Source organism: Leucoraja erinacea, chromosome 5, assembly GCF_028641065.1.
Source record: "Leucoraja erinacea ecotype New England chromosome 5, Leri_hhj_1, whole genome shotgun sequence".
Classification (NCBI taxonomy): Eukaryota; Metazoa; Chordata; class Chondrichthyes; order Rajiformes; family Rajidae; genus Leucoraja; species Leucoraja erinaceus.
This window is the reverse complement of record NC_073381.1, coordinates 95,164,583-95,189,457: the sequence shown is the minus strand read 5'-3', so window position 1 is coordinate 95,189,457 and position 24,875 is coordinate 95,164,583. Positions and strand designations below refer to the sequence as shown.

At 44.8% G+C, this 24,875-nt stretch overlaps 1 protein-coding gene across 1 annotated transcript in view; it reads right to left on the bottom strand.

The window, feature by feature from the left end:
- Positions 1–24,875, bottom strand: part of LOC129697689 (dynein axonemal heavy chain 8-like) — a 474,747-nt gene that overhangs the window by 429,050 nt on the left and 20,822 nt on the right. Inside the window, exons 5-8 of the mRNA XM_055636398.1 lie at positions 21,175–21,351; positions 5,512–5,625; positions 3,656–3,763; positions 3,460–3,561 (exon numbers count right to left, since the gene is read on the bottom strand). Coding sequence (XP_055492373.1) covers positions 3,460–3,561; positions 3,656–3,763; positions 5,512–5,625; positions 21,175–21,351 — 501 coding nt within the window. The remainder of the gene's footprint in view (positions 1–3,459; positions 3,562–3,655; positions 3,764–5,511; positions 5,626–21,174; positions 21,352–24,875) is intronic.

Below are 24,875 nucleotides of genomic sequence, written 5' to 3'. Positions count from 1 at the left end.
GCCTTCGTTGTGTCTTGAAAGATGGCTAACAGGCAGGATTACAAGTAAGACTGAAGCATAGAGGACTACAATCCCCTCTCACTGCCATTCTACTGACCAATATTCAATCACTTGAAAACAAAGTGGAGGGCTTAAGGGCAAGGCTGCTTTACAACCAAAGGAAGATACCAAAGGAAGATGAGGGAAAATAGTTTGTTGTGTTTCACAGAGACATGTCTCACTCTCAGCTCCCCAGACTCAGCCATCCAGCCCGAACGTTTCTCCATCCATCGCATGGACAGAACGCTGGCATCGGGGAAAGGGAGAGGCGGGGGCATCTGCCGCATGGTTATGTCTTCGTGATGGTCATTTCTTTGTGGTGCTCACCCTGTCCGGCTCCTGCTCACCGCATCTGGAACACCTGAAGTGCCACTCCTCCTACCTCCCGAGGGAATTCACCTCCATCATCCTGACCACAGTCTACATCCATCCCAGGCAGACGTCTGTCTAGCACTGGAGGATCCTTTACCATCATAGCCGGTGATTTCAACAAAACCAACCTGAATAAATCACTCCCTAACTACAACCAACATGTTTTCTGCAGCACCAGAGGATTAAACACCCTTATTCACTGCTTTAGGACCATCAGAGATGCCTATCACTCATTCCCTCATCCCCAGATTCAGATTCAACTTTAATTGTCATTGTCAGTGTACAGTACAGAGACAACGAGATGCAGTTAGCATCTCCCTAGAAGAGCGACATAGAATATGATTTCAATAAATAAATCTTTTTACATGTATACAGACATAGTGTTTTTCCTGTGGGAGGAGTGTCCGGGGAGTGGGGAGTGGGGTGATTGACAGTCACCGAGGTACATTGTTGAGTAGAGTGACAGCCGCAGGGAAGAAGCTGTTCCTGGACCTGCTGGTCCGGCAATGGAGAGACTTGTAGCGCCTCCCGGATGGTAGGAGGGTAAACAGTCCATGGTTGGGGTGAGAGCAGTCCTTGGCGATGCTGAGCGCCCTCCGCAGACAACGCTGGCTTTGGACAGACTCAATGGAGGGGAGAGAGGAACCGGTGATGCGTTGGGCAATTTTCACCACCCTCTGCAGTGCTTTCCGGTCGGAGACAGAGCAGTTGCCAGACCATACTGGGATACAGTTGGTAAGGATGCTCTCGATGGTGCAGCGGTAGAAGTTCACCAGAATCTGAGGAGACTCACTTCAGAAATCCGACCATTCAGCTGTGCTGCTTCTTCCTGCATACAGGCAGCAACTGAAGAGGTGATGACTGTATAGAGCTGGTCTGGGGAGGCAGAGGAACAACTACAGGACTACTTGGAGTCAGTAGACTGGGCAATGTTCAAGAGTTCAGCAACAGACCTGAATGAATACGCCACAGTTGTTACAGACTTCATAAGAAAATGTATAGACGAGTGTGTCCTACAAAAAGCATCTGAGTGTTTCCCAACCAGAAGCTTGGATGAACCAGGAGTTTCACAAACTTCTGACTAGATCTCAGGGCATTCAAGTCTATACAAGAAGTCCAGAAACGACCTTGACAAAGCCATCAAAAAAGTGAAATGGTGCTTTAGCTCTAAGCTGGAGCACGAGATGGATGTTCAGCAACTGGGGCAAGGCTTGAATGCCATCACTTCCTACAAGGCAAAATCAGGGGGCTTGCAAACAGAGAATCATCACTCTCAGAAGAGCTCAATGCGTTCTGTGCATGCTTTGATAGGGAGAACACTGATGTACCTTCACAGCCAGACCTTAAACCTTGTTCGTATTAGAATCACAGTCAGAGAGGCTGACGTTTGAAGATCCTTCAAGGGGATGAACGCTCAGAAAGCATCTGGACCTGATGGTATACCTGGTCGTGTTCTCACAACTTGCGTAGACCAACTGGCTGGGGTTTTTGCAGACATCTTCAACCTCTCATTACTGAGGTTCCCACCTGCTTTAAGAGGCATCAATGATACCAAGAAGCGTAAATTACATGCCTCTATGATTATGAACCGAGGTACGAACATCCTTGTGCTCAGCCCCCTGCTCTACTCACTCTATACTGACAACTGTGCATCCGGACATATTGCGAACTCCATCTTCATGTTCTCCGACAACACCAGCATTACGAATTACAGATGATGATGAGTCAGAGTATAGAAAGGATATTGATCGATTGACCAAACGATGCCAGCACACCACCCTTAATCTCAGTGTCAGTAGGACCAAGAATGATTGTGGACTTTAAAAGAGGAAGGATGAGGACCCACAAACCTGTCTATACCAATGGGACAATGGTGGAGTCAAAAGTTTCAAATTTCTGGGCATGCATATCACTGAAGATCATTCCTGGACCCAACACACTGATGAAATTAAAAAGAAAGTCCATCCGCGCCTCTACTTCCTGAGAAAAATGGGAGATTCGGTATGTCAGAGAGGACTCTCTTGAGCTTCTACAGGTGTACAGTGGAGAGCATATTGACTGATTGCATCATGGCCTGGTTTGGCTATAAACTGCAGCCGTCAGCTCGGCCAATGTATGGGCTCCAGTCCAGGTCCCGACCTCATCTCCGGGCTCGTCCCTGACCCCGGCTCGTACTTGGTTCCACCGGTGGCTTCATTCTCGGCCCCGGTCACGGCCTCATCCCAAGTCCCGGGCTCGGCCCTCACTCCAGCCCCAGGCTCGCCTCCAGCCCAGGCCCAGTCACCGGGATCGGCCCGCGGAAGCAGCCTCCCCACCAGGCAACCGACCGCACGCGGGCGTGGACCTGAGATCCCGAGGGAGGCCACTGGCGGGCGTGGTCCCAAGCGAGGCCGCGTGCGGGCGTGGACCCGAGGACCCCAAAAGAGGCTGTGGGTGGGCGTGGGCCCTTGGACTTGAGGACCCGAGTTAGGCCGTGGGCTGGGCATGGAGCCGAGGACCCGAGCGAGGCCATGGGTGGGCGTGGACCTGAGGGCTCGAGCGAGGCCATGGGCAGGCATGCGTGAAACTGGCGCCGACCTGAGCCATGGTGCCCGCCCACCTCATTGTGACGTCATATCTTTAAAGATCGCAAAGTCGGAATGAAGCTTCAAGGAGTGCATCAAGCAGTGAGAACGAAGCAGGTCGATCGTTGGGAGTTTGAGAGTTTGATATTATAACACACGGAACTTTTTCTGGGTTATTATATTGTTTACACTGTACTATGTTTACATATTCTGCTGTGCTGCTGCGAGTAAGAATTTCATTGTTCTGGCTGGGATACATGACAATAAAACACTCTTGACTTGACTAGGCTGAGCTGAGGCAACTAGGATATATGCATGAGGCAACTAGTACATATTTCACCTAGTGGGAAGAGGAATACAATAGTATGTTGACAGGTTTAGGAGAGGAAAGAGGCTATGTGGGCAATGTAGACAGCATCAATCTGTTGGACTGAAGAGCCTTGTTTTGGTTCTCAAAGGTACTAAGTTAAATAGAAAGCCTTACCTCCATTTTATTAATAACAATTCCGGAATCCTGGTCCCAAATACGAACCGAACCATCTAGCGTAATATATGCCTTGCAGGCTGTAACCATTTGATTTGTGACCTAAAATTGGGAACAAACATTACCTTGGCAGAATTAATCAAAATACTAATTGAAATGAATGCTGCAGTTAATTTCATATCAATTGAAAACCTACCTTAATAAAGAGTGATGTTAACTGTTGTGAGGTATTGTAATACCGTGACACATTGTGAATCATTTGAATGGTATTGATCAAATTTGGAACACTCTTTGTCATAGTCACCTGGAAATTAAATTATTTTTCAATAAGATATGAGCAGGCAAAACTGTAAACTAGATTTAAATAATACAGATTTAAACGTGCCAGGGATCACAGTTTAAGAATAATGGAAGGCCATTTAAGATTGAGATGAGGAAAAACATTTTCACCGAGAGAGTTGTGAATCTATGGAATTCTCTGCCACAGAACGCAGTGGAGGCCAATTCACTGGATGTTTTCAAGATTTAGCTCTTAGGGTTAAGGGAATCAAGGGATATGGGGAAAAAGCCGGAATGGGTACTGATTATGGATCATATTGAATGACGGTGCTGGCTCGAAGGGCCGAATGGCTTACCCCTGAATCTATTTTTCTATGTTTCTATTACTCTGCTGGAGATTCAAATTCAGATAAGTGCAAGGTGTTGCATTTTGAGAAGGCAAATCAGGATTGTAGAACAAGGGGACCTAGGATCGCAAGTATATAGGTTCCCTCAAAGGGGCCTCACAGGTGTTGAAGGCGGCATTTGGCATGCTGGCCTTCATCAGTCAGGGAACTGAGTATAGAAGTTGCGACACTATGTTGCAGTTGTATATGTGGTCGTGAGATCAAACTTGGAGTATTGTGTACAGTTGTGATTGCTTTGCCATTGGAAAGACCATCATTGACCTGGAAAGAATGCAAAGAAGATTTACAAGAATGTTGCCAGGGTTCAAATCAAGGGTTTTAGGGAGAGGTTGTAGAGCCAGGACTTTATTCCTTCGAGCTTCGGAAATTGAGAGGGATATAAAGCCATGAGGGATGTATGTATATATATATATATATATATATATGTATATATATACATAGTGAATGTATTCTCTTTCTCAAGGTAAGGGAACCAAAAACTAGAGCACATAGGTTTAAAGTGAGAGGGGAAAGAATTAAAAGGGACCTGAGGGCAACCTCTTCGCATGGAAGGTGGTGTATACAATAGACAATAGACAATAGGTGCAGGAGTAGGCCATTTGGCCCTTCAAGCCAGCACCGCCATTCAATGTGATCATGGCTGATCATCCACAATCATTACCCCGTTCCTGCCTTCTCCCCATATCCCCTGACTCCGCTATTTTTAAGAGCCCTATCTAGCTCTCTCTTGAAAGCATCCAGAGAACCTGCCTCCACCGCCCTCAGAGGCAGAGAAATCCACATTCACCAATCTGTGAGAAAAAGTGATTCCTCGTCTCCGTTCTAAATGGCTTACTCCTTGTTCTTAAACTGTTGCCCCTGGTTCTGGACTCCCCCAACATCGGGAAAGTGTTTCCTGCCTCTAGTGTGTCCAAGCCCTTAACAATCTTATATGTTTCAATGAGATCCCCTCTCATCCATCTAAACTCCAGAGTGTACAAGCCCAGCTGCTCCAGTCTCTCTCATATACATGGAACAAAATGCCAGAGAAAGTGGATGAGCCAGGTACACTAACAACATTCAATAGATATTTGGACAGATACATGGATAGGACAGCGTGAGAGGGACATGGTCCAAACGCTGGCAAATGGATGAAGCTTAAAGGGCATCTTGGTTTGCATGGATGAGTCGGGCCACATGGCCTGTCTCCATGCTGTGTTACTCTATGACCTTATGGCACATGAATTAACTTTTTCGGCATAGTGCAAAATCACATACCTTCAATGAATGGACATTTAATCAGCTCTAGAAGACTGTATTTTTCACCATTGAAATTCACCATAAAGGAAATAAATCTTTCAGATGAAATGTTGCTGTAAAAACTTACTGGGTCAGAATGGTAGAGTGGCTGACAGACTTGCTCCAGTGCCTGCAGAAACTTCACATTGTCCTTTGCTGCATTCGCTGCATCTGTGATTTGAGAATCAATCCCTTGCCACATCTTTAAAAAAAGTTCAAAAAACTAGTCTTAATTCATGAATAAATGCTCGAGCAGTTGATTGATTCAACCAACGGCAGCAATTTAGAAGGGTCTCGACCCGAAACGTCACCCATTCCTTCTCTCCAGAGATGCTGCCTGTCCTGCTGAGTTACTCCAGCATTTTGGGTCTACCTTCGGTGTATAACCTTAATCTGCAGTTCCTTCCTATACTATAACCATATAACCATATAACAATTACAGCATGGAAACAGGCCATCTCGACCCTTCTAGTCCGTGCCGAACACTTATTCTCCCCTAGTCCCATATACCGGCATCTGACCATAACCCTCCATTCCTTTCCCATCCATATAACTATCCAATTTATTTTTAAATGATAAAAACGAACCTGCCTCCACCACCTTCACTGGAAGCTCATTCCACACAACTACCACTCTCTGAGTAAAGAAGTTCCCCCTCGTGTTACCCCTAAACTTCTGTCCCTTAATTCTCAAGTCATGTCCCCTTGTTTGAATCTTCCCTACTCTCAGTGGGGGAAAAGCTTATCCACGTCAACTCTGTCTATCCCTCTCATCATTTTAAAGACCTCTATCAAGTCCCCCCTTAACCTTCTGCGCTCCAAAGAATAAAGCCCTAACTTGTTCAACCTTTCTCTGTAACTTAGTTGCTGAAACCCAGGCAACATTCTAGTAAATCTCCTCTGTACTCTCTCTATTTTGTTGACATCCTTCCTATAATTAGGCGACCAAAATTGTACACTATACTCCAGAATTGGCCTCACCAATGCCTTGTACAATTTTAACATTACATCCCAACTTCTATACTCAATGCTCTGATTTATAAAGGTTTATATACTACTACAATTCATCATTGCTTTATTAAAAGATAATATATTTTTAGTCCAAAGGAGATAACTTCAACTTTAATATTACATAGATCATTTCTCTCCATCCTCTTCAGGTACTGCAACACAAAGGCACCTACATGTGTCCAATGCTGACAGTTTGCACATTCCTATTGTGTCGGAAGGAACTGCAGATGCTGGTTTTCACCGAAGATAGACACAAAATGCTGGAGTAACTCAGTGGGACAGCCAGCGTCTATGATAGAAGGAATGGGTGATATTTCAGGTCAAAACCTGGATCCGACTTAAAACTGGTCTCGACCCAAAGCGTCACCCATTCCTTGCACATTCCTGATATCCCTCATCCCACCATATAGTTTATTCTCAAGGAGCTTGGTTACTTTCCCCACTATGTTTACTCACTAAAGATAGGGAAAGGAGCAAAGAACCATGGGAGAGGAAAAAGAAACACAGAGAGAGGAGCAAAATCCAAGGCAACTGGTGCAGAGCTAGTTTGCATTTGCTCATCAATGACTCTCCGACTGCTCCAGGAGTTGATGACTGAGCCGGACAAATGAACTAATCTGAAGGTAGAGCAAGGAAGAAGAGACGAGCAAAAAAGGGGGAGGAGGGTGGTAGTGGGGAGGTAGAAAGGGGAAGGGGTGGGAGCAGTGGGGAAAAAGGAAAATAAAGAAAATAAGAAAGCGTGAGAGAACAAAAAGTAGGAGTGTGGGGAGAGAGAAGGGGCAGAAAGAGGGGAGAGATTGATGACGTAAGGCAGAGAGACAACTTGGGCATTCAGATACGTGCCAGTAGTTGTATTTTGGGAAGTCATAGTCATAGAGTGATACAGTGAAAAAACGGGCCCTTCGGCACAACTTGCCCACACTGGCCAACAATGTCCCAGCTACACTAGTCTCACCTGTCCACGTTTAGTCCATATCCCTACAAGCCTGTCTTATCCATGTACCTATGTAACTGCATAGTCCCAGCCTCAACGACCTCCTCTGGCAGCTTGTTCCATACACCCACCACCCTTTGTGTGAAAAAGTTACCGTTCGGATTTCTATTAAATCTTTTCCCCTTCACCTTGAACCTATGTCCTCTGGTCCTCGATTCCCCTATTCTGGGCGAGAGACTCTGTGCATCTACCCGATCTATTCCTCTCATGATCTTATATGATCACCCCTCATCCTCCTGTGCTCCATGGAATAGAGACCCAGCCTCCTCAACCTCACCCTATAGCTCACACCCTCTAGCCCTGGCAACATCCTTGTAAATCTTTTCTGAACCCTTTCAAGCTTGACAACATCGTTCCTATAACATGGTGCCCAGAACTGAACACAATATTCTGAATGCTGTCTCACCAACAATTGCAATATGACCTCCCAAACTTGTGTGTTTAAAATGGAACTGCAGATGCTGCAAAAATCGAAGGTAGATAAAAATGGCTGGAGAAACTCAGCGGGTGAGGCAGCATCTATGGAGCGAAGGAAAAGGTGACATTTCGGGTGGAGGCTCTTCTTCAGATTCGTCTGAAGAAGGGTCTGGACCCGAAACGTCACCTATTATTTCGCTCCATAGATGCTGCCTCATCCGCTGAGTTTCTCCAGCATTTTGATCCACCTCCCAAACTTGTATAGTACTTTCATAGTGAACAATAGGGCCTTAAAGAGAACAAAGGGACCACATAGAATTAGTATGTAGTTCCCTGAAAGTGCTTTCGCAGGTAGAATGAATGCTGAAGAAGGCATTTGGTACTCTGGCCTTCATCAGTCAATGCACTGCGTACAGGAGGTGGGACATTATGGGCCAAATGGGACTACCTTAGATGGGCATCTTGGTCAGCAAGGACAGTTTCAGTGCTGCAAATCTCTATGACTCCACGAGAAAGACAGAGTGACAAAGATATGAGGAGGTAGGAGAGAAAATGGGGAGAGAGATTTGTGTGCAGAGAATTGGGGTCAAGAGAAGGAAAGGTAGCGATAATGTATGCAGGGTTGACTGTGAGGACAAGGCGAGAGACTGAGAGAATGAGGACTTGAAAAATAACATTGAGGAAATAGAATAAAGAAGAAAGAATTAGAGTATGAAATATCTTGCTTACATTCATCAAATACACAATAATAGTCGTTTTTTAAAAATAGTGACCAGAGAGAAGCAAAAATGGCACCGGGCCAGTCTACATTTTCCACCACTCATGTTGTTTATTTTCAAGACGGAGAGTTTCTGGGATAGGCGAATTGAGTTGATAAAGGTTGTAGAGTGAAGTAGAGATGCGATTGGGAAAGGTGCAAAATAAGCATGTCCCATTCTCCCCTAGTCGTAGAATCGTGCTCCATTTATCTCTCTCTTTTCCCCATTCTAATTTCTCTCTCTCTCTCTCAAAACACTCGAGTTTATATTTCTTAATAGATGTTCATGAAGATGCAGCACAAAGGATGAAGACTTCTTGAGTAGATAATGCATTCCAAGAAGTATCTGAGATGCAGACATCAACATTCAAGCACTACTCACTTCACACTCCACTTTAATTAGATGAGATGATCCTCACAGATTCATAGAGTTGTACACCATAGAAATAGGCACATGAACCCAGTCCCTCACCCACGCTGCACACACCTTTCTTTCCATTACCCCCACCCAACCCTACCCATATCAACCAATTCCTCTTCACCACTTCATCTCAAACCTCGGTTACTATCTCTACTCATCACCTGGCTCACCGCAGATCAATTCTCCTCATCTGTATCCACTTCCCCTCTACCAACTATGTCCCTTCTACTCCATCAGTCTGAAGAAAGGTCCCATTTGGGATGTCAGGACTGTCTTATGAAGAAAGACTGGATAGACTTGGTTTATACTCTCTAGAATTTAGAAGATTGAGAGGGGATCTTATAGAAACTTACAAAATTCTTAAGGGGTTGGACAGGCTAGATGCAGGAAGATTGTTCCCGATGTTAGGGAAGTCCAGGACAAGGGGTCACAGCTTAAGGATAAGGGGGAAATCCTTTAAAACCGAGATGAGAAGAACTTTTTTCACACAGAGAGTGGTGAATCTCTGGAACTCTCTGCCACGGAGGGTAGTTGAGGCCAGTTCATTGGCTATATTTAAGAGGGAGTTAAATGTGGCCCTTGTGGCTAAGGGGATCAGGGGGTATGGAGAGAAGGCAGGGATGGGATACTGAGTTGGATGATCAGCCATGATCATATTGAATGGCGGTGCAGGCTCGAAGGGCCGAATGGCCTACTCCTGCACCTAATTTCTATGTTTCTATGTTTCTATTTCCCTCCACCAATGCTGCCTGACCCACTGAGTTTCTCCAGAGGTTTGCTTTTTGCTTGCATCCAATTAGTTAGCTCACCCTGCATCCACTGTGTTCTAACCTGGCGGACCAGGCTACAATGCAGAACCTTGTCAAAGGCCTTGCGAGAGATCACTTAAGCAACATCTACCACCCTGCCCCCGTCAATCCTTTCGATCCCCTTTTTTCAAAAAGATCAATCGAATCCGTGATGCATGATTTCCCACACACTATTCCTAATCAGCCCTTGCCTTTTCAATGCAAACAAATCCTGTGTCTTAGAATCTTTCAACAACTTATCCATCAGTAATGTAAGGTGGTGCTAGTAATTCCCTGCTGCTTTTTTAATAATAAAGGAACAGCATTAACTATTCTCCAGGTTTCCAGTATTTCACCTGAGGCTAATAAAAGTAAAACATCTCTGTTTTAAGGCCCAACAATCTCTTTCCTTGCTTCCCATAATATCTTAGAATACACCCGCTCAGGCCTGAGGTATTTGTTCATCTTTATGTGTTTCAGGACGTCCACCACCTTCTCCTTCAGAATATAAATTTGCTCCAGAATATCATTGTTCCCTCCCCTGAACTACCTAGCTTTCATGTTCTTCTCCACAGTAAATACAGGAGAGAAATATTCATTTAAAGACCTTGTCCATTTCCCTTGGTTACCGCGTTGAGACATATAAAAGGATCAATGCAGTAATATATGTGTGGAGCCAAAAAATTAGTGAGGTTTTAAATGAATTCTTTCATCTGTATATACCCTGTGCATGTCAATACAATGCAATGTCCCACAAAATACAATACAATACAATGTCCCACAAAATTAGAAAACTGCTTAGACATTAGTTTTTGACCTAATATATGCAATGAGACCTGTGAAGACATAGCCGGCACATCAAAGGAAGGCTTAGAAAAGGCAAGGGAACTGGATCAAAGCAATTTTAGAATGAAACAATTTGCTTCTAACTTTCAAGATTTATGAAAGTTAATTCATCCCCACACTTTTACAAGCTCAATATAATTTCCTTGTTTTCCTCCCCATGTTTTATATACTAGACCAAGGGGAACCCGTTGGGTCCCGTCCCCTCAACGCACGATTGCGGGGCGGGAGGGGGGGTCATGCGGCATCACACACACTAACCACCCCCCACACACACACTAACTACCCCCCGCACACACACTAACACAACCTACTCCCCTTGATATTATATTAATATTATTAATTAGCTCCTTTTACCCCATAACCGCCCTGTCCACTGACGCATAGCCCCCAACTCGCAGGCGCATTTAGAGAGGGAGGGGGGTAGAGAGTGAGGCCACGTAACTCGCAGCGGGCCATGTAATGCGCATTGAAAACTCTGCATAGCTGGCTGCAAGGAGCAGAGCCATTGTGACGTCATCAGCCCGCTTCAGCTCGTTAGAATTTAAAAAGATCTCAGATTGGTGAAGAATTTGAAGAAATTACTCGGGGAAATAATAAATCAAATTTTCAGGTGAGGCGATTTTTGACATCATGAGGTAAATCTCTACCGGAATATGTAAAAATTTCACCGTCAGGTTTTCGAGGAGATGTGACTCATAAAGAAAAAAATTACAAGCAAACTAACAAGCAAGCAAACAAGTAAGTAAAGATTCAAGATCAGATTTTTTATATTATAACTAGAGCAAGGGGGACCCGTTGGGTCCCGTCCCCTCAACGGGAGGGGGGCGGCACGTGCACGTTACACACACACACTAAACACCCACACACACTAACCACCACAGAGAGTGAGGCAGAGAAAGAGAGGGAGAGGGGGGAGAGAGGGGGTTGGAGGGAGGGGGAGTGGGGAGAGGGGATGGAGGGGTGGGGGGAGAGGGGAGAGGAGGGGGGGAGAGTAGGGGGGAGAAAAGGGGGGCAAAGGGGGGGCAAAGGGGGAAGGGGGGGGTAAGGGGGAGAGAGGGTGGAGGGAGGTGGAGAGGGGGAAAGGGGGAGGGGGAGAGGGTGGAGGGGGAGGGAAGGGGGAGGTGGAGGGAGGAGGGAGGGGAGGAGGAGAGAGGGTGGAGAGGGGGAAGAGAGGGGGAGTGGAGGGGTAGAGGGAGGGAGGGCGAGGGAGGGCGAGGGAGGGGGAGGGAGGGGGGGGGAGGGAGGGAGGATGGGAGGAGGGAGGATGGAGGGGAGGATGAGGGGGGGGGGGAGAATGAGAAGGGGAGGGGGGAGAGAGGAGGGGAGGGGGGGAGATGAGGGGGAAGGAGGGGAGAGAGGTAGAGGGCGGAATTGAACTGGCAAGAGGGTGGCACGGACGGGGCCCACTGCGAACAGGCGGCGGGACTCGGCAGATCACGGGACCTCTCTGGACCTTGCGGGACCTCTTAAGCCCTCGGAAGCAAAGATCCTATCACAGATCTTTGCTCGGAAGACCAATCAAATAGTAAGATTAAACGAGAACTTACCAGTTTGAAGTTTGATCTGTATTTTATGAGGAGTTACGATGAGGGATTACGTGAAGAAGCCCGCTCAGGGCGCAGGCACGGCATGCTTCCAAGCAGCGGTGTGGAATCACAGACAGACACACGTATTTGAAGTAACATAGTGAAGAATAAAGAGACATCAATTATCAGTTTGATCCATGTAATGAGGGTGGGAGCGGAGGGCACGTAATCCCTCATCGTAACTCCTCATAAAATACAGATCAAACTTCAAACTGGTAAGTTCTCGTTTAATCTTACTATTTTACTTCAGAGTCACGTGAGTGACTTCGTGAAGATTTCAAAGCTCTGTGATTTCAAACCGTGTAACAGTTTTACTCACTCACTGCCGAAAGCTCTTGAGGAAGGAAGTGTTATTGTAATCAACCAATGAATCTGTTTTCAAAACAAAACGGTATTTATTAACAATAACAAAAAAACAAATAGCTCCCCCGGGCTTTAAATTAAATATTTGCAGTTTCTAATATTCTTGCTGCAAATAAATCAGGCTTCACCAACGGCTTGTCATAGAACGTCCGGAATGTGGATTCCCTCGACCATCCTGCTTTGTTTAGGATAAGGTCAATAGGCGCATTCATTCTTGCTGCCGATGATGTGGATGCTGCCCTGGTGGAATGAGATTTATATACATTAATGTCTATCCCAGCAGCTTCCAATACCTGTTTTAACCATCTTGAAATGGTCTGGCTCGTTACCCTGCCATGTGGTTTTTTGTGGCTGACCCATAAGGCTCTTTCACTTCCTCGGATATTATGGGTTGTGTCAATATAAATTTTTATGTGGGTCACCACACACAATCGTGGCTCTGGTGGGTAGGCCCGGAATACCACTAGCGTGTTGGATGTTCCTGGCCTGCTTTGTTTTATCAGACCTTGTATAGTGAAGGTCTGACGTTGTTTCCATGCTGTCCAGTCGAAGTTTATGCAATGACTGGACCCTCTGTGCAGATACTAGAGCCATAAGCATGAGCGTTTTTAATGTCAATTGCTCAAGGCTGAGGGATCTTGCTGGTGGTCTGTCCCGAAGGTATGTGAGCACAATACTGATGTCCCAAATTTGAGTATATCTAGGCTTGGGGGGCTTAATGTTATATATGCCCCTCATCAGTTTGACCACCAGCGGATGGGACCCCATGGGCTGATGTCCTGCAGGTTTGAGGTAGTTGGAGAGGGCACTACGTGCCGTGTTGATGGCACTGTAGCTCATATCCTCATGATGATGTAAGTAGGCCAGGAACTCGAGAACATTGGCTACTGTGGCTGTTTCATAAGCAGTCCCCGTTTCTTGGCAGTACCTCTCCCATTTCTAGATGTTGGTTAGGTACTGCCTCTTTGTAGATGTTCTCAGGGATGCTGACATGGTGGTGATGGTTTGTTGCGATAATCCCAGGTCCAGATAGGGTCGGTTTAAAATCTGCAACCCAGGAGATTCATGTCTTGATGGCATGGATGGCTGATGCCTGACACTGGGTGAGTCAATAACCCTGGATGACTGGGAAACACCATTGGTGATTCCACCACCATGTCATGGAGTACTGGGAACCATGGCTGTGTAGGCCAGTCGGGCACCACCAAAATTCCAGATGCTGAATCCATCTGGATTTTGCGAAGTACCCGACTGATGAGGCAGAAGGGAGGAAAGGCATAGAAAAAGAACTTTCCCCAATCCAGCGTGAATGCATCTACCGCTGCTGCCTCTGGATCTGGTTCCCACGCGACATACGTAGTTAATTGGTGATTCAGTCTTGATGCGAATAAATCGATATCTGGCTTCCCATATTGCTTTACAATTTTAGCAAATGCTTTAGGATTTAACATCCATTCGATGTTGTCATTGAATTTGCGTGACCTGGTGTCCGCCACTGTATTTAGCTTACCTGGTAGATAGGTATCTGAAAGCCAAATATGTCTTTCGACACACCATTGCCAAATCGTATTGACCAATTTGTCGCATGATAAAGATTTTATGCCGCCCATATGGTTAATGTAAGCCACCACTGTAGTATTGTCTATTTGTAATCTAACATGCAAGTGATGCATATTGGATACATATGCTTTCAAACCATAAAAGGCGCCCAACATTTCCAAATAATTAATGCCCAGTGTAGATAGTAATGATGATTCTAAGTTAGTCCATCTACCACCTGTGCTGGATATGGAGTTAGTTGCTCCCCAGCCTTTAGCACTGGCATCTGTTTGGAGTACTAAAGTAGCATTAGTAATAACAATAGGACTACAACTATGCCAAATGTTTTGTATCCACCACTGTAGCTCTGATATTGCTTCAGGGGGTAAACTCATGACTCGGTCATAATGACCTTTATGTTGTTTTAGTGCCTTTACCTTTGCTCTTTGCAAATTTTGATAGTGCAAAGGTCCAAATTGGATAGCTGGAAATGCTGCTACCATTTTGCCAATTACTGCTGCCACTTGTCGAATAGTTGTTTTTTTGTTAATCTTTAAGTTATTGCATGATTGTACTAATGCAATCATCTTTTCCCTTGGCAGGGTAATAGTCATTTGGACTGAGTTAATTGTGAAACCCAGGTAGTCCATTATCGTGGATGGATTTAACTTGGATTTATCTGGATGTAAAACGAACCCTAGAGCTTCTAGGAGCTGTTTAGTAGCTGATACTGCTGCTACAGCCAATTCCATAGTTTTCCCAACTATGAGGATGTCGTCCAAATATGCCATGACTATATGATTAAGTTTCCTTAACGTTGCCATGGCTGGTTTTAATATTTTAGTGAATAGTCTTGGGGCTGAAGTAAGCCCATTAGGCAGTGCTTTATACTGCCACAGCTCCCCCATCCAGATAAATTTAAGGTACCTGCTATAATCCTTATGTATAGGTACCAGATAGTAAGCATCTTTGAGATCAATGCTTGCCATATAGTATCCTTTGGAAATCAGTTGTCTAGCAGTCACAAATGTTTCCATTTTGAAATGTATATACTTAACAAAATCATTCAAGGATGTTAAGTCAATGATGATGCGACATCCACCATCTTTTTTAGTTTTTGTAAATATGTTGGAAACAAATTCCAAGGGCTCATGTTTAGTTTTTTCTATGACCCCTTTGTTTATAAGTCTCACCAGTTCAGCTTGTCCCTCCTGTTGTTCTTTTTTGGAGAGAAAAAATACCCTTTCGGGCCGGTGTTGAACTGGCGGTATTTTTGAAATAAATTCAATTTTATACCCTCCAATGCTATTGAGTATATATTTATCATTAGTGATCAATGCCCATGCTTCTTTAAACAAGTGTAACCTTCCCCCTGTTAGTAAGGCACCCTTATTCTCTGTATGCTGGTAGGAACCAGATCCACCTACCTCCATGGTTATTGACGGCTTTGTGATTTCTTCTTCCGTTGTGCTTTGCCTTGTCGACGTGCTGGCGATGTTGGGGGGAGGCGCATTTTCCAGGGGGTCCGCGGCGGGCCCTGACCTAAAAAAGGTCTTTGGGGATAGTGCGGCCCCAAGCTTTCACCAGTCCCATGTTCCGGACGCCGACTGGTGGATGCAGTGGTGTGCTGCCGCCTGGGTGTGAGAAATGTTCTCGGCTTGTTTGTCGCTGGGCCTGCCCTCATGAGGCTAAAGGTTTTGGATGCCTCCTCCATATCCTTGAGTTGTTTATTGAGGTCGTTTCCAAATAATAATGAATCGGATTCCATAGATGGAGTTTTGCACAAGCCGGCAAACTTTGGGTTGAGGGCAGGTCTGATGTTTTCCCTCCGAAGGTTGTTCAACTCAAACTGAGTTGTACACATTAATGCGAGCACATCCTGCTGGTGTGTAGTCATCTCCTCAGTCTGCACGCAACGAGCATAGGCTGTGATGGCCGACGTGAGGAGGCGAAGTATCCGCTGGAGTTTTACTTCTTGTGCCCGTATTGGTCCCCCCACATTTCCCCAGATTTGACTGTTGAGACTCTTAACCTTAAGAGCCTCGCAGTTGTCTGGTGCTGTGTGCTCCTCCAGCACTTGGGCGAGCACCTTCTCCTGAAGAGGTTTGTTCGACAGGTGATTTATACTAGCCGCCATCCTCGGCTCCAAAGGTGCTCCAACCCGTGGGGTAGCGACAAAACGATCCACAACACCCAGCAGCTGTTCTTCCTGCACACCCTGCACACTCCCGATTCCTTCCGCCTGCCCCTTTTCCAGACCAGCCCTGCCCTGGTCACCAATGCTAGCCTCCAGTTCTAGGTCTGAGGTTGCAAAGGGAAGTGCCGGACTCGACACTATGGAGGAGGCGCCTGTCCTGTCTGCCCGAGAGCACTGCTGTTCTCGGTAGACCATCCCCTCCAAGAGCTGCTGTATGCAACTCAGGCGGTTGTCTCTCCTCCGTTTTGGGGAGGACATTTCCCCCTCCGAGAGTCGGAGTCGACCGGCCGATTGGTTTTCCGGGTTGCTTTCCCAGCCCGCCGTGTAGGCTCTGGCGTGACTGGGACCGGCTCGGTCTCGGGAATTGCAAACCGCTCCTCGAGCGGTACTACCGCCGGTTGCTGCCCCGCTGGAATAGGCTCCTCCGGTGGAGTTAGAGCACGGGCAGTTTTCTGAGAAAGCTTTCTGCGTTGGGACATTTTGCTCTGCAAAAAAATACTAACGCCAACTCTCTCCGGTTTCCCAACGCACCGTCCACTTACCTGACGGTCCGTTTTAAAGTGCAGCTGGAGAGCCTGACTCCAGCTGCCGCCGCTGTTGCACTGCTGGGCGTAATGCCGCGCCTGCGCCCTGAGCGGGCTTTTTCACGAAGTCACTCACGTGACTCCGAAGTAAAATTATTACGTGTTTAGCGGCTTCAATCCAGAGTCCTGGGGGGTGGGGGGGGAGGGCGGGCCGCTTCGGACGGCCGGCTGAGTGCGAGTTACGCGGGCGGGGGGGGGGGGGGGGGGGGGTTACGTAACTTGCAGCTTGTGGAAAACAGTGGCCTGCAGCGTTGAAAACTCAGCACAGATGGCCGCGAGGAGCAGAGCCACTGTGACGCATCAGCTCGTTAACTTCAAAAGAGATCGCAGATTGGTGAAGAATTTCAAGATATAACTCGGGAATTAATGAATCAAATTTTCAGATTAGGCGATTTTTGAGTTCACGAGGTAAATCTCTACCGGAATATGTAAAATTTTCACCTTTTAGCGCGTCGGGTTTTCAAGGAGATGTGAATCAAAGGAAAAAAATTCAAGTAAACAAACAAATAAATAAATATGTAAACATCCAAGATCAGAGATATTATAATAGATAGATGTGGCACTATTGCTTTTCAACAGAGGAAAAAACTTAAATCCACTGGAAAACCCATTGCAGAAATGGTTCAGCCTTATATAAATGACTGTTCATTATGGCAGTGTAGAAACAAGGAATGACAGGTAATAGTTGTTTTTTTTTAAATAAACGAAGTGCTGGAGTAACTCGAAAGACACAAAGTACTAGGGTAACTGCACCACTTTGTGTCTTTTTTTTTGCAAATCAGAATATTATGTTTTGAGTGATCTTGAAATGAGGGGCTGTGGGAACATAAACAGGAAGGCTAAGAAAAGGCAAGGGAAATTAGATTTGGAGAAGATTGGCCATGATCATATTGAATGGCAAGATAGGCTTAAGGAGCCAAGTGGCATACTTGTCCTGTTTTCATCCATTCTGTTCAAAGGCAAACATAAATGATACTTGAGCAAAAAACAAAAATGCTGGAGGAACTTGGCGGGTCAAGCAGAATCTGTGCAGAGAATGGGCAGACAACGTTTTGAGTCAGGACCCTTCTTCAGAGTTTGAAGAAGAGACCTAACCCGAATCGTCGACTATCCATTCCCTCTACAGATGCTGCCTGATCCGCTGAGTTTCTTCAGCACTTTTGTTTGTTGCTCAAGATTCTAGCAGCTGCAGTCTCTTATGTCCCCACTGAAGTGATACCTATTACCAAAAGCACGGAAATAATAGTTAAATGCACCTACTTAGGACCAAGAAAGGTTAAAAAAATGTGAATTATTTGCAGGAAGACCTGAAAGATGGAGGTAGACAGACCTCTTGGTGTTTCCATGCTGAAAAATACCTTTAAGCACTTTGCTAATACCCGTCCAAGGAAAGTAGCTCTGATAGTTACAAACACCTAGGGTATAGAATATAAACTCTGTGTCATTATCGGGGAGCCAGAGGTATTAGCAAGCTAAATTTAAATGGTTTTTCATGAGTTTCCTGTAACAATTCAGATGCTACCAGCTCAATAATCTGACACGGAGGTGTCCTCTACTCATCACTCTCATTCCCTCTGTAGATTCCCTTCCCTCTTAATGCTACTCTCTTTGAGTTATGTCCTCTCTGCACTATGTACACATGGTTCCCTTCAACTTTTTATTAATCCCATCCCATTTGTAATCTTCTCCCTCTTCCTGAAAGTAACAATATGCAACTTTCTGGATTTGTCAGTGGCCTGCTCACACGAGAATTTTCATCAGCTCCATTGATGATATGTTCTTCATACTTCCTCTGGCTTATTATATATAAACAATGTGATTAATTCAGAATACTTGGGTTCTGCATATAGAAGCAATTCATATCAAGGAACGTGAATATGTCAATGCAAATATCAAATGTAAAAATATTGCTATCAAGATTGGTTGGATTATTATTGTCACGTGCCGAGATAAGGTGAAAAACTTTGTTTTCCGTGCTATTTAGGCAAATCATACTACATCAAGACGAGCAAAGGAAAAAATAAAGACTAATATATACTGTTGGCTACAACTACATGGTACAGATAAAATAAAGTGTTATAGCTGCAACAAGGTTGATTGAAAGATCTAGAATTCATCTTTAGCATATATGGGATCTGTACAAGAATCTGATAACTGCATGGAACATGCTGTTTTTGAATCTGGTGGTACGTGCTTTCAAGCTTTTAATAACCATACAAATAATTGCAAGCTAATTGTAATCTAATCTACAGAGTTAATAAAAAACATTTGCAAAAATACATTTCATATCACCTTCTTTCACACAAAGGGTAGTGGTGTATGGAACAATCTGCCAGAGGAGCTTGACACAAAATGTTGGAGTAACTCAGCGGGACCTATTTGGATAGAGGGAATGGGTGACATTTTGGGTTGAGACCCCTTCTTCAGACTGTCAGGAGAGAGGGAGATACAGAAATAATGTGTAAGGTGTGAAAATGAGATAAAGTGGATGGAGATCAGGGGAAATGTAGAAGAGATCACTGTTAGCTAGGAGAAAGTAAAGACGCAAACAGAAGTACAATGTAAACACGGACTGGTTGGAGAACTGGGAAGGGGGGAGGGATGGAGAAGGCAAGCAAGGGATACTTGAAGTTAGAGGTCAATATTAATACCACTGGGGTGTAAGCAGCCCAAGAGAAATATGAGGTGTTGTTCCTCCAATTTGTGCTGGGCCCCACCCTGACAATGGAGGAGGCCCAGGACAGAAAGGTCATTGTGGGAATGGGAGGGGGAATTAAAGTGTTTAGCAAACGGGAGATCAGGTTGGTTTAGGCGGACTAAGCGAAGGTGTTCAGCAAAACGATCGCCAAGCCTGTGCTTGGTCTTGCCGCTATATAATCAGGAGTCCACACCTGGAACAGCAGATACAGTAGATGAGGTTGGAGGAGGTACAAGTGAACCACCGCCTCACCTGAAAAGACTTGGACTGAGTCGAGAGAAGAGGTACTGGGACAGGTGTTGCATCTCATGCTGTTGCTGGGGAAAGTACCTGGGGAGGGGGTGGTTTGGGTGGGAAGGGATGAGTTAACCAGGGAATTGAGGAGGGAATGGTCTCTGCGGAAAGCTGATAGGGATGGAGATGGGAAGATGTGGCTAATGGTGGAATCCCATTGGAGGTGGCTAAAATGTCGGATGATAAAATGTCCGCCAAAATGTGCTGTATGCTACAGCTGATGGGGTGAAAGGTGAGGACTAGGGGAACTCTGTCCCTGTTGCGACTGGGAGCTGCAGGGTACCAAGGAGACACATGTTCCCTAAAGAACAAGGACATATCAAACAGACTATCACAACGTTTAAGAAACAGTTAGACAGGTACATGGATAGAATGAATGCATGCATGAATGGATGAATGGATGAATGAATGAATGAATGATGAATACGTTTATTGGCCAAATATGTACACATACAAGGAATTTGCCTTGGAGCTCCGTTCGTAAGAAACAGCACGACATACAGTAAACCATTAAGAATAAAACATAAAACATTGAAACATTAAGAATAAAACATTCATTTGTTTAAACTAATAATGAAATAAAATACCAGAGCAAAAGGAGGCTAGGACAGGTTTGGAGGTATAAGGACCAAACGCTGGCAGGTGGGACTCATGTAGCTGGGACATGTTTGCCACTGTGGGCCAGGAATGAGTAGGTTAACCTATGATGATTGTTTTTCGCCACTGGGCCTGTACTCACTATAGTTTAGAAGAATGAGGAGCGACCTCATTGAAACATACAGAACAGTGAAAGGCTTGGATAAAGAGTGGATATGGAGAGAATGCTTCCACTATTGGGAGAGTCTAGGACTGGAGGTCATGGCCTCAGAATTAAAGGACGTTCTTTTAGGAAGGAGATGAGCAGAAATGTATTTAGTCAGATGGTGGTGAGCTGTGGAATTCTTTGCTATAGAAGGCTTTGGAGGCCAAGTCAGTGGATATTTTTAAGGCAGAGATAGATAGATTCTTGATTAGTACAGGTGTCAAAGGTTATGGAGAGAAGGCAGGAGGAGGCAGGAGAATGAGGATAAGGGGGGTGAGATTGATCAACCATGATTGAATGGCAGAGTAGACTCGATTGGCCGAATGGCCGAATGGCCTAATTCTGACATTCCTTATGACCTTATGATCTTAAGTTGGGTCGAAGGGCCTGTTTCCACACTGTATCACTCTATGACTCTAATACTATCATTGTACTTATTTGCTTGATAATTTTACCTTTAACATTTTTGAGTGACTTATATTTAGCACGTTAATTAGTGCCTTGCAATGCTGTCCTTTAAGTTGTTCAATGAGAGAATTGAATTTAGCGGATGTGCATTTCCAGTATTCCAGTTCGGTGAGTGGACCTGAATTTTCAGCCTCTTTCCTCACTTGATTACTTTGTGCTAGTACCTGTACGTAAAAATCACAAGGTTTTGCACAGTTATTCAGCAGACCCCAAAAACATTCCTTGACTCCCAGTTGATACACTGGCATGCAACGCTCAAACTTCACAGACAAGAATCAAGCTTTTATTTATATGCTTACGCCAACTATTTATTTTCATCTTCCAGTTTTTCACCCTTGCAATAGCGTCATCATAGAAAACATTGAACACATAGAAAAATAGGTGCAGGAGTAGGCCATTCAATATTCGAGCCAGCACCGCCATTCAATATGATCATGGCTATCATCTAAAATCTGTTTTTTCCCCATATCCCTTGATTCCTTTAGCACTAAGAGCTAAATCTAACTCTCTCTTGAAAACATCCAGTGAATTGGCCTCTACTGCTTTCTGTGGCAGAGAATTCCACAGATTCACAACTCTCTGGTGAAAACGTTTTTCCTCATCTTAGTCCTAAAATGGTCTTCCCCTTACTCTTAAACTATGACCCCTGGTTCTGGACTCCACCATCGTCAGGAACATTTTTCCTGCATCTAGCATGTTCGATCCTCAAATAATTTTACATGTTTCTATAAGATACCCTCCCATCCTTCTAAATTCTAGCGAATTCAAGCCCAGTCGACCAATTCTTTCATCATATGTCAGTCCTGCCATCCCGGGAATTAATCTGGACCTCCTTGCTCCTAAACTTAAATCCTCTGCTTACTTTCAGTGACTGATGGGCAAGCCAGGTCTCGTTTCACCTCCCCTTCTGCTAATCTGACACCATCTGCCTTCCTGTTCCTGTTCTTGCCACCAAAGTCGATAACCTCACATTTATCCACATTATACTGAATCTGCCATGCATCTGCCTACTCACCCAACCTATCCAAGTTACCCTGCAGCCTCATAGCATCCTCATTGCAGCTCGCACCTCAGTCTTAAATGACCTCCCCTTTATTCTAAGACTGGGGCCACTGGTTCTGGACTCGCCCAACATAGGGAATATTTTTCCTGCATCTAGCTTGTCCAGTCCATTTATAATTTTATATGTTTCTATAAGATCCCCCCCTCATCCTACTAAACTCCAGTGGATTCAAGCGATGTAGCAAGCCTACCATGCAAGATCTTGTCAAAGCCCTTACTAAAGTCCACGAGGACAATGTCCACTGCCTGCCCTCATCAATCCTCTTGGTTACCTCTTCACAGATTCATGTGACACCATTACCAACAGAAAAAAAAACATGCTGTCTTTAATCAGTCATACTAGCCTATTCAAATACTAGTAGATCCTATCCCTCAGAATCCTGTCCACCAAGTGTCACACCACTAACAAGCTAACCAGCCTGTGGCTCCGTAGCTTCTCTGTGCCCCTGTCCCTCTTAAATAGCAATACAACATTAGCCAGTCTTCCAATAATCTTCAAGTCTTCCACTACCCACCAGTCACAGATAATCTCTTTGTCCAATCTCTTCCAGGCATCAAATTCTGTGCAACTTAAATGACCATTTTATCTCTCTTTCATAGTTGTGTCAGAGGGTCTCTGATTTGACATGTTTCTCTTTCCAGAGATGTTGCCTGACATTCTAATGTGTGTCCAATATTTTTTTTTTACTTTGGATAGCCAGCATCTCCAGTTTTCACTATTCTCATCTTACAGAACAGCATTTCTCTCCTTGATCCATAACATGTTGATTTAACAACAAATCTTATAAATTCCTTGAATTTGTCCTTCAGGGACACAGATTATAAAGGGAAGTCTGAATAAATCTTTATAAGACAAGTTCCACCAACAAAATGTGCAGTTTTCTCAAACATTTAGATCAGATATCTAGTAAGTTTCCAATCAGGAGGCAAAGCAGAGCAGCAGCCGGGAAAGCCATTCTGTTTAGGATCAGGGCCAATGAAGTATTTATGATTGGCTCATTGTGAAGCACGTCTGTCAATAAAATGAAGGCATAGTGATTAAATGTTAAGGATTTGGCTTGTGAAGTTACGGTGAGCAGAGTGAGCAGAGGTACAGGTAAGAACTTATAACTTCTTTTAACTTTACTCTTCCAACATTGCAGTCCGGGTGGCTGTTAAGACAGTGGTTGGCTCATCTTGCAGGATACAGGAGAACAGGAAAAATTCCAGGGGCCTCTGATAACTATACTTCTGGGAAGTATATCTAATTGCAGCTCCTGACTGACCTGGTCATAGTGCTGGAGATGCAGTTGCATGATCTCTGGATCATCTGGAATGCTGAGAGTTTCATAGATAGTTTTAGTGAGGTGGTCACATCTAAAGTTCAAGCTGCCAATAGTCGGGTGACCGTCAAGAAAAGTGAAGTAGGCAAACAGCGCAGGGCTCCCCTGTAGCCATTCACCTCAGCACAGGTATATCTCACCAGTGTGTGGAACTGGGAATAATCCATAGGTTGCTACCACTGAGTCCTGCTTTCTAACCTATTTCCTAAATCTCTACATTTGGCTCTTATGACCTTTTCTATCTATGTAATTGGTACCAATGTGCACCCTGGCCTCTGACCGCTCATCTTTTGCCTTGAGAATGTTCTGGAACATCTCAGAGACATCCTTGATCCTGGTAGCTGGGAGGCAACACACCATCCTGGTATTTTATTTGTGGCCACAAAGTTTTGCGTCTATCCCTTTACCATTGAGTCTCATCTCACTATTGCTCTACCAATTCTGCCATTCTCTGCTGAGCCTCCCAGCAGGATCCAGTGCCATGAACTTGGCTGCCAGCGAGAGCAAGATGACTGTGTGCCTGAGGAGCTAGTGCAAATGGCACGAATTTAGGAGTTATTGGGATCTCTTCTGGGACAGGAAGGATTTGTATTAGAGAAATGGATTGCACCTAATCTGGACCAACATGCTGGGAGGGACATATGTTAGTTCTACAGAAAACGATTACAAATATATTGACCATGCAGAGGGTCCTAGAGTAGAAACAAGGCAGATGAGAGGTTGGGAGCAAATGCTCCCAATGCAACCATCATCGGCTCTGACCTCCCTACCATCGAGGGGATCTATCGCAGTCGCAGCATCATCAATGACCCACACCATCCTGGCCACACACTCATCTCTCCGCTGCCATCAGGTAGACGGTACAGGAGCTTGAAATCTGCAACATCCAGGTTCAGGAACAGCTTCTTCCCCACAGCCATCAGACTATTAAACACAACTTCAAACAAACTCTGAGCTATAACAGCATATTGCAATTTATCTGTTTATTTATGTGCATATATATATATATATCTATGGACACACTGATCTGTTCTGTATTTATGCCTAGAATATTCTGTTGTGCTGCAGCAAGCAAGAATTTAATTGTCTTATATGGGACACATGACAATAAACTCTCTTGACTTGACTTGACTTGAAATGCTAGTCACAGAAAGCAGTTTCAGTAGACCAAACAGCCAAGAGTAAAGAGAAAAAGACCAGTCCTATAAATTGCAGTTATTTCAATGCAAGAGGCTTAACAGGTACAGTGAATAAACTGAAGGCCTGCATTGGTTTGATAAACTTGAATATTATAACCAAAACAG